This window comes from Rana temporaria, chromosome 1 (assembly GCF_905171775.1).
Source record: "Rana temporaria chromosome 1, aRanTem1.1, whole genome shotgun sequence".
NCBI classification, from domain to species: Eukaryota; Metazoa; Chordata; class Amphibia; order Anura; family Ranidae; genus Rana; species Rana temporaria.
This window is the reverse complement of record NC_053489.1, coordinates 196,142,980-196,161,704: the sequence shown is the minus strand read 5'-3', so window position 1 is coordinate 196,161,704 and position 18,725 is coordinate 196,142,980. Positions and strand designations below refer to the sequence as shown.

The 18,725-nt window shown below is 40.4% G+C and overlaps 1 protein-coding gene across 2 annotated transcripts in view; it reads right to left on the bottom strand.

Annotated features, from left to right (window-relative positions):
* Positions 1-18,725, bottom strand: part of ADGRD1 (adhesion G protein-coupled receptor D1) — an 802,257-nt gene that overhangs the window by 396,819 nt on the left and 386,713 nt on the right. For both annotated transcript variants that reach the window (XM_040347511.1, XM_040347515.1), the window contains one exon: positions 10,408-10,481. In XM_040347511.1, coding sequence (XP_040203445.1) covers positions 10,408-10,481 — 74 coding nt within the window. The remainder of the gene's footprint in view (positions 1-10,407; positions 10,482-18,725) is intronic.

Sequence of the window (18,725 nt, the reverse complement as noted above, 5' to 3'; positions counted from 1 at the left end):
ACTGTCAACAGAAAATGAATGAAAACACCTCAAACTTCCTTAGCACCTAACATATATTAGAATGAAAGACAGAATTCCGCAATCTTACATCATTAAAAATAGAAACATAACAGTGCCTGCAGGTGTTATGTTGTTTTCAGGACATTGACGTTTATGGAATTAAAAAATCTGTGTTACTTGCGAACCATCCAATAATATTTCACAGTCAAGCACTGAACGACTTTTAAGAAGAAGCAAGAAGAATAAGAATGCTTTAGAAATACATTTCTCGAAAAGTAACTTTCAAAAAACTTCACAGCATATAATTCCAGTGAAAACTTATTTCACTCAATCCCATTATACTGCCTGCTGGGCCTATTGCATTTAACAGTTCAATGAAAAGGGTAGGGGCTCAGCTTGGAGAGTCAAAGCACTGTATGTTGCCTAAACAAAGTGATTTAAAAAAATAAATAAAATAATGCTTAGTACAACCAACCATAAATGGTTGAACCAATATAAATAAGTACATAATACATCTTTTCCCAGTGACAAATATTACATATGTTCCCCATACAAGAATAGAAAACAAAGTGCACACATCTACAATAAATATATTCTGTTATAACACCGTTTTTGCTTCAGTGCTTGACGCCAGGTACCAAACCAAACCACTCTCCTCCAAAGTGCTCAGTGCAATATTCCATTACAGAATGTGCCCCAATCAAAATGAGAACTCATCAGAACCCCTGACCCTTTGGTTAAAAGTGAGCCATAGAGTGCTTGTTTTTATATAACTGTCGCTGTGCTCCAGGCAGACATCCAGCATACTGTACCCCTCTCACCAAACAAATCTCAGACCACATGAGGCCTACACCAAGGATTAAAGTGGCTTAAAAGGGATACAAGTGGTTGATGTATATGTTAACCCAGGTACTTGCAGACTGGCTAGTGAGTTGTTTCAAATATTTCATTGCTAAAGCCCATTTTGTTTGCCTGCCCTCTTAACTGCAAAATATTGTGACATGTTGGGGAGAATGAAAAATGTAAGGCATGTGTAGCCGCAATTTTAGGGCTTTATGTAAAGATGGCCATACACTAGTAGATTCTCAAATGAGCATTCGTACGACTATTTGTACGAACATTTGCACGGAAGTTCTCATCAGCGCATTTGATGACTTTCTGAATAAATACCATATTCACTGTTAAAAATGTGTTCATTCAAAAAAGTTAAATGCTGCTCTTTTTTTGCAGTATTACAGAAGAGTAATTATGTAGAGTATATATGGTATATTGTGTAGATAGAGTTTTGATATGTTTATAAAAAAAGATCAGCTAGCTAAATGATGAATACAGATTAATGTTATGTGTTAATATTTTAAAAATCCTGTTATATATGTACCTAAAGGCAGGCATATCTGTGTAGGACATATTTAGGCTCTGCTTTAAAAGTTGCAGTGCTACACAATTAAATAAACATAACATGCAGCGCTATACAATATCAAATCGCAAGTGAATTATAGTGGTGAAAAGTTCATAAATTAACAATTTGTTATTTTGGGCAAATTGTTATTTTGGACAAATTGTTAATTTTGGACTGCACTATATAAACTTTTAGTGTTGCATGTTATGTTTATTCATCCCAAGAAGGATTGAGCATATTGCTTTTTTTTGCTAGTAGCTATATATATATATATAATTGAGGTGTTTAGCACTGACTTTATTCCATATAATGCAACAAAATTATGTCAATTTTAATTAGAGACTATTCACTTAACAGTAAATAAAGCTCCGTACACTTTGTACAAAGGTTAAATACATAACAGGATTTGGGCTTTTACTTGATTGTGAAGTGAACACTCAAACACTGAGGGACCCTCAGATGATGTCATAGATGACGAAACGCATCAGGGTGTGGCCATACGACAAACCTGAATCAAGTGTACAAGCCCTTGAGAAGCAGACTGGGTGTTTGAAAATCGTGTCGCTTGTGTATAAGAGCAAATGCTATGCGATCTGCTTGAGAGGTAACACTGTCATATGCCAACTTTACTTTATACTTTGTACGTGTATTTTCTACAGGGGGGATTTGTATACAATAAAATATATACTTTTTAAACAGGATTACGCTATGGAGCTATTTTGTTTATTTTCTCTCCATGTGAATGAGCCTATGCCTATCTAGCGGAGGACCCGACCCACCTATCAGCAGCTGTTCCTTTGTTTGTTATCCTGAGGAGAGGTCAGCAAGCATGATCGAATCAACAATATATGCCGATTGTCCAGCTTGGTCTGATAAGAAGTGAATTCATAAGGAGATTTATCTCTGTATCAAAGCCATTTTTTGAGTGATTGTTTTGCGCTGAGTGGATTCTCCACGTTTCAATAAACATTGGGGACTGAATACACCACTGCATATTTAGAATGAACTTTAATCATGATGATTAGGTCTCCTTTCTGATCTCATCATCTTTATTTCAAAATGGGATTCTTTTTTTTTTTTTTTTTTTTTTTTCTTTTTTTTTTTATCCGCCTCAGAGAACTATCAGGATACTCAATCACTTTTGCGTTCAATTTACAGTCTCCTTTGTTCGCATCATGGTTGGAAATTTCTTTCTTTTTTCTTTTTTTTTTCCCCTTTTCTTATTCTTTATTTGTTATTGGAAAAATACTTTTTTTTTTTTTTTTCATGTTGACCAATGATATATGTCAATAAATATACAAAAGGAGATAAAGCAAAAAAAAAATTCTTAAATACGTGAATAGATAGATTAGTGTCCCCTAGCCGAACAAACCCTCATCCCACCCTCAAGCCACCCCCAACCCTTGATCCCGACCTCCCACCCTCCCCTATCTCCGGAATTCTGTCTCATATTGAATCACTCTTTGCCCGTTGACCTTCCTACACTATATCATCCTATCTATATACCTTGGTGTAAGTTTAAAATTAGCCCAATCCTGCCATTTCCGTTTAAATCCACCTTCTCCTTCCTCTCCCATGTACCTGAGCTGTTCAGCATAATATATATCGTTAATTCTGCAAAACCAGCTCTTTACTGTCGGGCTCATAGGGTCCTTCCATTGTTTGGGGATCAGACTCTTTGCTGCATCTAGTACGTGTGGAAGTAAGGTTCTCCTATACTGTTTGGTTGACATTTCTGTCCCATGAAACAGGCAGACCCATGGATCCGGAGGTATTTTAATTCCGGTTATCTCCTCAATTATTAATAATACATCCTGCCAGTATGTTTTAATTTTTGGGCAGGTCCACCATATATGTGACATAGTGCCCACTTCAAGACAGCCCCTCCAACAGTATTTGGAGGTGTCGTCTTGGTAACGGTGTGCTATGGCCGGGGTTATATACCATCGTGCTAAACACTTAAAGTTCATTTCGATCAATGCACAATTAAATGAAGTTGAATGCGTCTTTTTTAAAATACTCCTGACCACTGTCTCGGTTTTCCCCGTTCCCAATTCCTCTTCCCATTTATTAATATAAGGAGGGAAACCGGGGTCTTTCAATCCCATTAATATTTTATAAATTGCGGAGATCGCGCCCCTTCCCCCTGGTGCCAAACACATACGCTCCAAAGGGAGCAAGTATCTATCTGACCTCAGGGGGGAGGGGAAGGAATCCACAAAATGCGTCAGCTGAAGGTATCGCCACCTGTTCAACTCAAACAATTCTTTTTTTTTACTTAGTTCCTGATAGGTAAGAATTTTGCCGTCTTTTAATATGTCTTTTAATTGAGCATCTGATTTTTTAATCCAGTTACCAAACAGGTCCATTTTCCCTGGTGCAAAGAAATTTGTGTCAAATAGAGGGATTAATGGGGAGTTATAACCCCATCTATGTTTTTTATGTGCCCTATCCCAAATAGACATAGATGCCAATGTGATTTTGTGCATGTGCGGATTTATTTGTCTAAAATGTGGCGGTATCCAAATCTCTTTTCCTAACCGTGAGTTATTTGAACAGCTTTCTAATCTCACCCATCTTTTCTCTCTTTTATCTCTGACCCAATCAACCACCCGTGCCATGTGAATAGCCATATAATATGTATAAATATCCGGTGCCCCCAAACCACCATGTTCCTTATCTCTAATTAACACCTCCAAACTAATGCGCATTTTTTTGTTCCGCCATATAAACCTATTTAATAACTGTTTTAGTGTTTTGAAGTAAGCACCCGGTAGTGCGATTGGTAACATTTGAATTATATATAGTATCTTAGGGAGAGTAAACATCTTAAAACAGTTTATTCTCCCTAGTAGGGATCTTTGTCTCGATGCAATTCTCTTTAAATCTTTTTTAATATCATTTAATAGTGGTATATAATTCTGTAGATAGATTAGGTCAGGGGAAGATGTGATATTGACTCCCAAATATTTTATCTCGGTATCTTTCCAAATAAATGGGAACTCTTGCTTATATCTCCGTACGTCCTGTATTTTCACATTTATATTGAGGATTTCTGATTTTAGAGGATTGATTTTAAAATTAGATACATCTCCATACAATTTGAGGGTTTTTAATAGGTTCGGGAATGTTATAGTTGGGTTCGTTATGAATAATAAAATATCGTCGGCGAACGCTGCGAGTTTATGTTCCCCATCATTTGTTTGAATCCCCCTAATATCGGGGTTATTTCTAATCCCGGCCAACAATGGTTCCAGGGTTAAAATAAATAAAAGGGGCGACAGGGGGCATCCCTGTCTAGTCCCATTGAACATTTCAAATATCCCTGACAATGTCCCGTTTACCTTAACTCTTGCCGTTGGGTGTTTATACAAAGCGCTTATCCACCCCATCATTTTTGGACCGATCCCGATAGACTCCAATGTGTTCAATAGAAATCCCCAGTCTACCCTGTCGAAAGCCTTTTCGGCGTCTATCGACAGGAGTAGACCTGGGGATTTACTATCTTTTATTATCTGTGTTAACAGAAGTGTTCTGATGCTATTGTCCCGGCCTTCCCTCCCGGGGACAAAGCCTACTTGGTCAGTATGTACTAAATCTTTCATGATTGTTTTCATTCTCCCTGCTAAGATTTTGGCGAACAGTTTTACATCTGCATTTAATAGCGAGATGGGTCTAAAACTAGAACATAAGGAGGGATCTTTACCTATCTTAGGGATTACTGTAATTGCAGCCTCTAATGCCTCTTGACGAATATCCCAATTTAAACCAATACCGTTTATATAAGAACACATCCTAGGGATCAGAATGTCACTGAACTTTTGGTAATATGCAATTGTTAACCCGTCGGGGCCTGGACTTTTCCCCTTTGGTGACTCCTTTAAATTATTGCGAATTTCCAATTCCGTTATAGGTTCTTCTAAAAAACTAATTTTGTCGTCTGGTATTTTATTTAAACATGTGTTACTTAGAATTTTTTTTATATTAACGCTTCTCCTTTTGGTTTTTTCGGGGGTGTCCCCTTGCGATATAGAATACAGCTTCCCATAGTATTCTTGAAATACTCTTGCAATTTCTGATGATGTATGTACTTTACTCCCATTTCCTGTTTGGATACTTTCTATAAAGTTGCCCTTAAATTTGTTTTGAAACCCTTTTGCTAGGTATTTACCCGACAAGTCGCCCCATTGATAATACTCTTTCTTACGTCTGTAAGATGCCGCTCTATTTTCATATTCAACAAGATCTCTTAATTCCTCTCGTTTTAAGATAACGGTACGCTCCACTTCATGCTCTCCTGTTAGTTTATGGGTCTGTTCAAGGTCCAAGATGGTTTTATATAAATCATCATATTTCTTCTTAGTTTCTTTTTTTTTTGCTGATCCTATTGCGATCAGTATGCCCCTGATATAGGCCTTGTGAGCCTCCCAAACTGTTGATTCCGACACATGTTCGGAGCAATTTGTTTTGAAATACCATTCTAATTCCTGTTTTATCCTTTTTACAGCCTCTTCATCCTGTATTAAATCCTCATTAAGTCTCCATTTGGTGTTACTTTTGGGAGCTCCCTCTATTTTTAAATTAATTGAAACTGGCGCATGATCCGACAGGGTAGTTATCCCAATTCCCGAACTAGTCACTACGTCCAATGAGCTATGATCCACTAAAAAAAAGTCGATCCTAGAGTACGTCCCGTGTACAGCGGAGTAGAATGAGTAATCACGTATTTTCGGATGCTGTATTCTCCAAACATCTATCAGTTGGAGTTGATGTAATTTTTTTTTAAGTAATTTTCTTTGTGCATCTCCAGTCCGCTGTGCACGGGACGTACAATCGAGATCCAGATCCAGACAGAGGTTCATATCGCCCGCCACAACTACCCTGCCTGTCCTGAAGTCCATAAACGTCTCAATGACCCCCTTAAGAAATCTCATGGAGTTCTTATTTGGACAGTAAATATTTGCAATAGAATAATCCACTTCATTTATTTTTCCTCTAAGTAGGAGATACCGCCCCTCGGGATCTGCTTTTCTCTCTACCAGAACAAATCTAACTTCCTTGGCAAACCCTATGGCAACCCCCTTTGCCAATTTAGTCGGTGAGTCTCCGTAGTACCATAATGGATATTCCGGTGAGCTTATTTTAAGATTTGACTCCTGCGAGATATGTGTCTCTTGTATGAGTACTATATCTGCTTTAAGATGTCTAATTTCTCTTAAAATATTACCCCTTTTTAGCGGGGAATTTAATCCCCTTACATTGTATGAGAGTATTTTTAAGGTTCCCATAGTATCTACCAGATAGTCGCTTGCCCCCCGACCACTCCCGTTACATTGTTATTATTATATTCGGTCGCAATAAATTGAGTCATAAAACTCAACCTCTTGCATAGGCAGAATTTCCAGTATGCATCAAGGCAAAACCACAACAGGCAGTTTATTTCTAAAACAGATAGCCGGAGAAACTCCCCCCCAAACCCTCTCCCACACCCCCCCACCTCCCCCCATTTACTCTGTACTATGGCCCCTCCCATCACCCAAACCCTCCCCCCCTCCCTCCCTTCCCCCACCAGTAGGGGCATTACGGCCTTAAATAGGCACCTGGATCCGTGGCCAACCTACTTCACCCGGCCCACGGTTCTCGCCCCGGAGGTTGAGCTCTGCGAGTGTGACTACGTCCCGGACCGCCACCGCCCTCCCCCCCATCCAAAGGATGGGGGTGGGTGAGTAGCCCCAGGACCCCAGAACTCCCCGGGCTCCCACCAGCCGGTCCCCCCCCCGCCCCTCCCCCGACCCCCCCCCCACCCCCCAGCCCCCCGCATCATCATCTCCATTTTGTTTATTTGTCTTGTGTGGATTTTTTTCTTAATTATTTTCCTCCTTTATTTCCTGGGATAAGGCTCCATGTCTGATGGCCCGGTATAGGTGATATCTTCTCTTGAGGTTCATTCCAACCAGGTATCTCTATCAATGGGATGTCCAGTCTCTTGCAGAACTTAGTCATCTCTTCGGGGAACCTTACGGTCGCGGATCTACCCTCCTTCTTCCCGATTAAACACGCTGGAAAACCCCAAGAATATTGGATACCATGTATTTTTAAATGTTCGAGTAACGGTTTTAGTAATCTCCTTCTTGAAAGGGTCTCGGTGGCAAGGTCCGGGAAAATCTGTAATTCAGTCTCATTAAATGTTACCGGCCTAATGGTTTTAAGACGCTGCCAAATCTGTTCTTTATCTTGAAAATTATGAAATCTTGCGATCACGTCTCTGGGTATTCCCGCTGCCAATTCCGCCGGTTTTCTAATCCGATGAATTCTTTCAAATTTGATTTTTTCCGTTTCTATTTTACCCAAGATGTGGCCGAATAGTTTATCGAGTTTTGCTTGGAGGTCTTCTCCTTCCAGGTCAGGTAAACCACGGATCCTCAAGTTTTTCCTTCGGTTCCGATTTTCTTGATCTTCCATTCGGTACCTCAAGTTCCTTTGTTCTATTTGTAATTCCTTCATTTGCATTTTTAACTCTAACACCTCAGCAGCTTGACTATCCAGTTTTTCTTCAGTTTCTTCCACTCTTCTCAGTAAATGACTCATGTCTTCGTGTACAATCCTTATCTCATTTTTTAACGAGACCTCCATTCGTGAGATTGATAATTCTAGTCGCGAAAACATCTCTAATAGCTCTGTTTTTGATGGGGGTAAATCTTTATGGGTGGCACCGTGTGGTTCCTCAACATCCACCTCAGGCTCTCTGGTTGTCACTGTTTCGGAGTACCTTCTCCGTCCATTTTTTTGTTGGCCCATTGATAGTCTGCTTTTGGCCCCAGATGTTTCACTAGGGCAGTCTTTGGAAGTGTCTTGTGTCATGTATTTTTTTATAGTTCCAGGGCTGGCACTTATTTTGGGGGCATTGGCCACAGCACCCCTAACTGGGCGGCCTCTCATTTCTTATATTCTATTAGTCCCACGGAAATAATAAAAAAACAAAAAAAAAAAAAAAAAAAAAAACAAAAGAGAAGAAAAAAAAAAAAAAAAAATGATCGAAAGACCCCCCAAATACTCTTGACATGGCCGATTTGATCGACTATGGGGGCTTTCACTTCAGAATGGTTGTGCCACTATTGACCCCTCAGACAGCTCAACAGATAAAAAGCGGATAGGTAGTGGGGCTGTTATTTCCCCTCGGTTGGTATGCCTCTGAAGATAAGAAGGTGTCCTCTGATATCCTTAAAAAAATGTTTCCTTTTTTTTTCCTCTCTTTTTTTTCTTTACAGCCTTTAATATTTAAAGTGTATTAGCTACCAGCGAACTGTGGGGGGCAATGTGAGCTGGCAGGTGAGCTTGCGCTGAAGGGTGATAGGGGGCATGGAAAGAAAGCCACGCTTCCCCACGCACTAATCTGTCACACTATTCCCCACACACCCCACACCCCTTGTAATTACTTAAAGTGGCAGTCCACAATCCGCTACGGTTTCTGCTTCAACCTTGCTCGCTATGGTGCACTGTAGTGCGCTGTGTCCTGACACGCTAGTCGCAGCTCAGTCCCCTATATTTGTAATCATTTATAATAATTTATAGTTACAAGTAGTTGCATGCAGTTACTATATAATTAGTTTATGATTAACTGATAGTTAGTAATTATTTAGCAGTAGTATTTAGCATTTAGTTAGTGACAGTCATCAATCAGCAATCCGCTTCATCACTTAGCTTCACTCGCTAAATTGCGATTTTATGATTGACGGATGGTTAGCGTTTAGATAGCATTTAGATAGCATTGGGTCGGTGACAGTCTTCTATCAATCCACCTCTATCAGCAATCCGCTACAGCCACAGCCACATTCACTGAGGTGCCTTTAAATAGTTAGCTGGTGATTAACATAGCAATGCATTACATTACATTAAGGTTTCCTCATTGATAGTCTCAGTTTTCCTATCAGTTCACTGTCAATAGTCAGCTGCAGCTTCCTTCACTAATATACGCTGCACACTGATCCATAATGAGCCATGCTGACACACTGACACAGTGATTACTCACGCCACCAAGACAGACAGACAAGGCAGATGAATCGGACTGCACTTCCACTTCCACTGCACTTCCATACCGCTCCTCATCACCGCATCACCTCGTCACCGCACGGTACGCGTGCCCAGCAGAGCCGTAGCCCTTCAGCTCCTCCAACGCCAACCAGAAGCCGGGACTCCACAACTCCTATGTCTCCAGGAGAACCCCCACAGCCACACTCCACAGCGCGGTATCAAGGTAGCAGGGCGGGGGGAGCGGGGGGAGCGGGGGGAAGAGGCACAGCGGGGGGAGGGAGGGAGGGAGGGAGACACAGCCTAATGCACGCCCGCGGGATCCATAGGGTCCGTGGAGCTCCTCAGAGCTAACAGCAGCAGCACGTCCCGACGCGTCTCCTCATCAGGCCCCTCCCTGGGATTCTATTAGCTTACCGTGGGATATTGCTGGTTTATGTAGCGCCGCCTACACAGAATTTAGGTTTTGTGTCTCGTTTAATAAAAGTGAAATATTCCTTTAAATTTCGTACCTGGGGGGTGTCTATATTATGCCTGTAAAGTGGCAATTTTTTTCCATGTTTAGAACAGTCCCATAGCAAAATGACATTTCTAAAGGAAAAATGTAATTTAAAAATGATTGTGGCTGTAATGAATTGTCGGGTCCCGGCATAAAACTCATGGCCAAACCAAAAGAAAGAAAAAATGGTGTGGGGGTCCCCCCCAAAAATCATTAACCAGGCCCTTCAGATCTGGTATGGATATTAAGGGGAACCCTGCACCAAATTTAAAAGAAAAAATGACGTAGGGGTCCCCCAAAATCCATACCAGACCCTTATCTGAGCACGCAACCTGGCAGGCCACACGAAAAGAGGGGGGAGATTCTACATAACAACCAGGGACCCAGCATTTTTTTCAAAGGTGGTCATCATGACAGCTTCCATATTCCTCTTAGCAAACAATTATTTGAATGGCATCTAAATGTATAAGTAATCACTAACCTGAAATCCAGAAAAGCACAGTAGAGGTGGACATGGTTACTATTGTTAGCAGCTTCAATATAGAGTCGAGGTGTCTAAAATAAAGAAAAGATTGTATCATGATTGCAGCAGTTTCATTTTCACTTAGTTCTTAAATTAAACTTTCTTTTTACCATAAATGATAATCAACATGGAGAACATGGTGGTTGTGTCAAAGACATGCATTCAGAAAGTATCAATTTAGAGTAGACAAGCTAATTATATGTAGTCTGTTTTTTACCAGCTGCTGCGTGCCCCTTACGCATTTATTCTATTTTTTTATATAACTTTAAACAAATTATTTGCAACTATGTTTATTTAACCTGGTATTTTAAATGAAACGTGTGCTCTGCATGTGGATGCTTTAAAAAAACTAGCAGCATATAATCTCGTTTCCTTTATCCTCCTGCTGTTACATCCAGGTGCCAGGAGCAAAGACTATACCTGTACTTCAAGGTATGGAGCGCCATGTTACTTATTCAATGTGACCACACTGGAGACAGTGTCTTCAGGGGGGTGTGTAGTACTTTATAAGCTCAGAATCAAGCAACATGGAACTTACTTGACTAGGGCAGTGAAATTACCTACTGCACCTAAACACCCATGTACACATACTTTATTACTTAAAATGAAACGCTGACACTTGTAGGATTTAAATGGCTCCGAACTGCTTGCCCCCACCCCCTCCTTTCCCTGTACTAAATCTTCCACTCCTCTCCTAACTTCCTTTCCTTCCAATCCAGTACCACTATTACTTTTTGGGACACCCCCCTTTTTCTTAACCTCTTCTACACCTATCTGTTACTTCCACCCCATCCTCCACCTACATTTCATTATGGCTACGTACATGTCTTTCTTTCCTTCCATTGCAAAGAAAAGTGAGTATGTGCAGATTGGGAGAAGGGAAAGTAAAGTGAACTTGTCACTTTGTCCTGCATTGGCAAAAACAGACACATGATGGCGGAAAATGCTCTTTTTAAAAAGTGGTTCAAAGGCCTACCTTTCTTTTTATTTTACCTTCTGTAGCAGAGGATTCTCCCCAGCCCCCCTCCCCCTTATACTTACCTGAGTCCGATTTCAATCCAGCACTGTGCACGAGGAAGCTTTGTCACTCCTCACTGGGTAGATTGATGGCAGAATCCACTGGTCCCTTCTCCTGTCAATCAAATCCTATGACAAGGGAGCAGAAGCCCTGAAGTCTGTCAAATAGATGCAGACAGTGTGGCTTTGGAGCGAACCATCATGAGTTCCACCCTTAGAAAAGAGTTTTCTATGAGGCACTCGGCAGGGGGAGGAGCCAGGAACACCTGCAGGGGACCCGAGAAGAGGAGGATTGGGGCATTGCACAGAGCAGGCAAATATGACATGTTTAGTATTTTCATTTAAAAAAATGGAAGCTTTATCTTTACTTTATAAAGAATAAATAAAACTAAATAATTAGATACGATCCAAATATATCTCTCATATTTGGGGTAGGCATTGAGGAGTGCCCAGTACAAACATTCATGATGCAAAAAGTAATGTTTAAGTATTTATTGAACAAAGGTATCAAACAATGGCTTTTTGTGTCATAAAAAAAATTGTACTGGGTGTTTCTCAAAAGCCACCACAGAGTTTTGCCATCCACTGAGTGTTCTCTGGGAGACCATCAGAGAAGCAGTAGACCGAGAACAGAACACCTTTACTGCACATCAGCCCCTCCAAAGGATGACTGAATTATACGATATATCCAATAGTATCAACACCTCACTTCTTTTAAGCTGGCTATACATGGACTAAAATTCAGCCAGTTCACCTGGGACCGGGTGAGATTTGATCCATCTACTGTATGGGTAGTCTGATTGTAACACAATACTAGTCCTGTGGGAGGCATCAGCCATCAACACTTGGTGAAAGGAAAGAAAATCAAATCATCTATGGGCTGCTTTATTCCCATAATCTCTCATCTTTGATCATACATAAGTATTTGCAACAATGGTACAATGCACTTATGAGACATAATTTGCTAGATAGAAATGCACCACACAAAACATAAGTAACACATTGTTCTTCTACAAAACAACAAGAAGTGATAATCGTTAATAGGAAATTGTGTTTATGATCCAAGCGTAATTAGAATCAAAGTGATTTGCTGTAAAAAAATACATATTTTTTACAAAAAAGAACATTGAGAAAAAATTTTTTACTGAATACAATCAAGTTGGACGATTTAAAGCTACAAATATTGTTACTAGTATGGATAAGCTTAGTACCATATTAACTGCTAACTGCTATAGCATTGGCAATAAACGTTTTAACTGGGTATACAGACAGTTAGAAAAACAATACAGGCCAAAGTGACTTACACATTGATCAGAAGGGGGTGCAGAAAAATGGTCAGGGAGAAAGAGGAAGGGAGACCTGTCTTTAATATTACTTTAAAGCGATATAAAAGTCTTCTTTTTTTTATTTTTTATTAAATGTTATACTTACTTGCTCAGTGTAGTGGTTTTACACGGAACAGCCCGGATCCTCCTCTTCTTGGGTTCATTGCTGGCGCTCCTGGCTCCTCCCTCCTATCGGGTGCCCCCACAGCAAGCAGCTTACTGTGGGGGCACCCAAGCAGTTGTGCTCCCAACCCGCAGCTTCATTCACAAACAGAGCCGCGGCTCACCCTCACGCCCTCTGTCTCCTGATTGGCTCACTGGCTGTGATTGACAGCAGCAGTCTCCCACTGTTGCCAATAGGTGATCAGGAGTGGGAGTCCCGGGAGAGGCAAGGCTCTCGAGGACATAGCTGGATCAAGAGGGGGCAGCATTGGGGGGCTGCTGCATACAAAGGTTTTTTTTTCTTTATGCATAGAATGAGTGAAGGTGACTTTACAAACACTTTAAGTAAATTATTAATACAATTGTGCCTAAAATATGGACTGATTATATATGACTATAAGTCGCACTTGAAACTGGTAGCTTATGATAAACAATATTGAGCTACAGTAATTTGTAGAAGGCTTGAAATAAATCCAGTGAGCCCAAAAGTTGAAAAAGTCTGATAGTCAGCTCTTCTAAGTACTGTACCCTTATTTCTTCAAACATACAAATCCCTACCTTAAAGGATCACACCCCAACTAGTGGAGATTGTACTTTCCAATACTTTGGAATCAAGCTTTTAGTAGTTATTGATCTTTTTAATTTCACAATTTGTAAATGTAATAATCAAGATTACTCATGAGTCATAAGAGAGCTAGACTCAAGTGATATTTCATATCACTCACAGTTTAGTCAACCAATATCGTACAATTTAAGGGCAAAATATAAACCACTATTTCTCCTATGTAGCTATTTTGCCATTGTGGAGTTTTTATATGCATAAATATGTTGGATATTCTCAGTGATATGAACCTACATTGGAAAAAATATAGGGAGACAATATTCTACAGATAGATTCCACATAGTTTATTGTACCTTTCTCATCAGGTTGAACATGTGTTTCCTAGGTACACATTGGTGCCACCTACTTGTTTAAATTGACAATGGGGGTTATTTATGAAAGGCAAATTCACTTTGCACTACAAGTGCAAATTGCACTTGAAAGTGCACTTGGAAGTGCAGTCGCTGTAAATCCGAGGGGGACATGCAAGGAAACTAAAAAACAGCATTTTATCTTGCACATGATTGGATGATAAAATCAGCAGAGCTTCTCCTCATTTCAAATCTACTCCTCAGATTTACAGGGACTGCACTTCCAAGTGCGCTTTCAGTGCAATTTCAAGTGCACTTTGCACTTGTAGTGCAATGTGGATTTTCCTTTTGTAAATAACCCCCAATGTGTCTCAGGTACATTCAAGTTTACTTTTGTAACAAAGCTTCAGATAGAAATTTTGCTTGCTGACCTTGGATAGTGCCTAAGATTGAAGATTTCTCCTGTTTCTTTGTAGCACTTTGGTATTCTGTTTTGCTGTTACTGCTATCTGTCTGATTAAGATCTTGGACAGACTTTTGTATTCCACTGTATGCTTGTGTGCTACCTAACCACAGCTATGCTTGTTCTGTAAATCTGTTCATCTTGTACCTAGATTATGATTTTTGTCTTTCTGGCCAGTTTACAGACATACTACTATATTGTTCTCAATTTATTATTTTTGTCATGTATGGCAATTGTCACCCTGAGGGAAATCTGATGCCTCATACATACGACCGGTTTTCCCAGCAGGAAAACTGCCATGAGAGCTTTTGGTCGGGAATCCTGGTCGTGTGTATGCTCCATCGCAGTTTTCCCGACAGGAAACTGCGGGGAAAAAAAAGAGAACATGTTTTATTTTTTCCCGGCGGACTTTTTCCCATCGGGAAAACTGGATGTGTGTATGCTTTTCCGAAGGGGAAAAAAACCCAGCGCATTCTCAGAATCAAGTATGAGACAGGAGTGCTCGTTCTGGTAAAACTAGCGTTCGAAATGGAGATAGCACATTCGTCAAGCTGTAACGGACTGGAAAGCACAAGGCTGAAAAGTGTGAAGCGTCTCTCACCAAACTTTTACTAACACGAGGATCAGCAAAAGCAGCCCAAAGGTTGGCGCTTTTTGAATGGAACTTCCCCTTTATAGTCCCGTCGTATGTGGTGTAAGTCACCGCACTTTGGAAGGGCGGTATTTGGCCTGAACATGTGTATGCAAGGCAGGCTTGAGAGACATCCCATCTGGAAAAACTTTTTTTTTTCCTGCCGTGAAAAACGGTTGTGTGTACGAGGCATGAGGGTTATGATTCGAGAGCATAATTCAGAACAACCCATTCTTCCTCATACTGTATGTGTTCCTGGTGTAAACCAGATGCTACTTAGACTCCAAGGTAACCACATCACTCACTGGTTACACATAATGATGTACACTAACCCAAGACAAAAACAACTCTATATTAAAGAGCAACCCTAACACCTCCTCTACAAATGTTACACTTCATCTGTCCATCTTGCATCGTATGCATGAATTATCAGACCACATACAAGTGAAGAACAGATGTGCATGTAAAACAAATCATCCCTATTGATCAACTTTTTTTTACGTGACAAAAATTCAAGACTAAGGCCTTGTACACACGACCGAACATGTCCGCTGAAACTGGTCCGTCGGACCAGTTTCCGCGGACATGTTCGGTCATGTGTAGGGCCGACCAGACAGTTTCCCGGCCTAGCGGACAGGTTTCCAGCGGACAAAATTTTCTTAGCATGCTAAGAAACTTGTCCGCTGGAAACCTGTCCGTCGGACATGTCCGATGGTCAGTACGACTCATCGGACATGTCCGCTGGCCCGAAATCCCACGCATGCGTCGAAGTGATTCAACGCATGCGTGGAAGTATTGAACTTCCTGGTGCGCGCACGTCGCGGCGTCATCATCGCCGCCACGTTACCGCGTATTCTGTCCGTGGGAATTTGGTCTGATGGTGTGTACACACATCAGACCAAATGATCCCAGCGGACATGTCCGATGAAAACGGTCCGCGGACCGTTTTCATCGGGCATGTTGGGTGGTGTGTACGAGGCCTTACATAATTCATACACAGCAAAAGCCTTATATTTAGTCAGTGCATTCATTTTTATACAGCATGATTGCTTTTGGTTTTGGGTTTTTTGGCACCAGTATTTCAATATAAACATTTGACACAAATGTATATATACCACATCTACAGAAATAATATATCCCCACTATCCCAACTCTAAACATTAACCCCTAAAATTAGGCCCCATGAGTATTATCATGGTGAAAAATATGATGCTATTATGGTAATAAACACAGTCACAGCGAAATCAAAAATTTCCTTCAGCAACAGCTTTCTCGTTTCTCCCTTCATGAGAACCAAATTATTGGTGCTTGGAAAACTGTGTGCCAAAATTAATTTTTATGCATACTTCATTAAGAACAGAATTAAATATGTGTGTTAGTACTGCTATATATTTTCTTTTTTAGCATGATTTAACTCATGTTTGTAGGAATTGTGGATGTGCTAATTGTGGCAAAGAGCAATGATAGGAGTCTAGCTTTGGCTAGGAAGAACTTTTTCATTTTAAAACATTGATCCGCAATCGTTTCTTATTAAGAGACGCCACAAGATGACTTTCCATAGAGAGCAAATTGGCTTTTGTTTAAAACACTATGTTTCTCTGGTTTAACTGAGCATGAAAGTTCATCTTTCAGCTACTTCTGATTATGCTTCTGCTATTGATTTTATGACAACGACACCAGCAAGCTTTATATAACGCTTTTTGCAAGCTGTCAAAGTAAGAAAAACCTGATTTTAGTTCACTGAACTTGTTCGGTTGTATGTAAGGGTTGGACCTTAAAAAAAAAAAAACATAGGAATACATTGGTTACAGCCATCAAAAGAAATAGATATCTTATACGCTCCATTTATACTTGGCTTTTACGTAACAGATCTCAGAAATGTGGTTTACTTATTGGCAGATTGACGAGGATCTCTAAAGGTCCTTACTAAAAAAATGTCTGGCTGTAGAAAACCACAGAAAATTTGTATTTTTCTATAGCCAGTTTCAAGAATAATTCATTATTGTCAAACCTTGTAATACATAATCTTCAACTTTCTTCAGTAGGATGTAAGCAGGCCATACATTATGCCTTTTTTTGGGGTTCAACCAGTGGGTTGAACCAAAAAAAAGTGCAGATTCCCCCATCCTCACATTTCAGATGGATTGGGAAATCACTTCCCCTCTCACAGTGGGTAGACTTTCCTGTCGTCATTACACAATAATCAGTGCTGCCAACCATAGCAAAAATCCCTTAAAAAGAAAAAAAAAAGAAAACAGGGTGGTTGTACAGATCCATACATGGATCGGAATTTCGATTGCTAACTTGTATGGCTAGCTTAATACTATCTGCTTATCTTATTAACGCTAGTGTAAAATTGGTTTAAACAGACTGCTTAGGCAGGCTTTAGGAAGGACCAGAGAAGAGGAGGATGGGGGCTGCTATGTGTAAAGCCATTGCATAGAGAAGGTAAGTATGATACTTTTGTTATTTTCAGTAAAAAAAAAAATTAAAGCTTTATAAAGAACAAAAAAAGTTAGATATAATCCAATTGGATCTCTCATATTTGGGGTAGGTATTGAGGAACGTCCAGTACAAACATTCATGACACAAAAAGAAATTGCCGCTCCAGGCAGGTCTTGTTTGGTTATAATTTTCCTCTGTGACTACAGCAACGGGACCTAGAACACCTGACGCGTTTCACACTAACTTTAGTGTTTACTCATAGCTATAAGTAAACTCTAAAGTTAATGTGAAACGCATCAGCTGTCCTAGGTCCCATTGCAGTGCCCGTTTCCAGTTTTTAACAATAATGCTACGTTGGATTGGAGTGCGGCTGTCCTAATCATCTTTTGTTCTTAATTCATGACACAAAAGGTCAAGTTGAAGTATTTATTGAAAAAAGGCTTTGTGTCATTAAACTTTTGTACTGGGCGCTCCTCAATACCTACCAAAGAGTTTTTCAATCCACTGAGTGTTCTCTGAGAGAGGCAGTAGCCTGAAAGCAGAACACGGTCCATCTACATGACAACTTTACTGCACATCAGCCCCTGTAATAGATGATTGAATTCTACCATATATCCAATAATATCAATACCTCACCCATATTAAGCCAACCATACATAAATCGAAATTCAGCTGGTTCAGCTGGGACCGGGTGAGATTTAATCCATCTATGGGTAGGCTGATTGTACCCAAGTCAATCTATCGATCGACTTGGGTACAAACATTCTACTGGATTTGTTACATGTGATTACTGCTGGTGGCTATAGCTGCTAGCAGTAATCATTGTGTACTGTGTGGCAAGAAGGCTCCCCCACCCATCAGCAGAACACAATAGTGCTGTGGGAGGCATCACCCACCAACACATGGTGGAAGGAACAAAACGTTTCCTTAGTGCAACAACAACAAAATGCAAACTGGCAGTCTCCTCTGTTGGCAACTTGACAAATGCACTGGAACTGTAGTATGTCTGGCTGGTGACATGCCACTTGCCTTTTATCTGGTCTTTACAGAATGTAATATATTGATGAGTCTAAAAGCACAGCGCTTAAAGGTGTTCTTTTTTTGAAAGTGCGGTAAAATACCGCTATTCAGTTCTCAGGCATTCTCAGGGGAGATCGCTCTCCTCTGAGTGCCTGTTTATGAAACTTTGTAGATCGGTTCTCATGTTGAGATGAGGAGCGATCTACAAACGGCTGGAAACTCCTGAGAACTGCTTCTCTCGCTGTAATCTCGTGTGACGTAGCGGGATTACAGTATGAGGAAGTGAAAAATACAAAAGTTG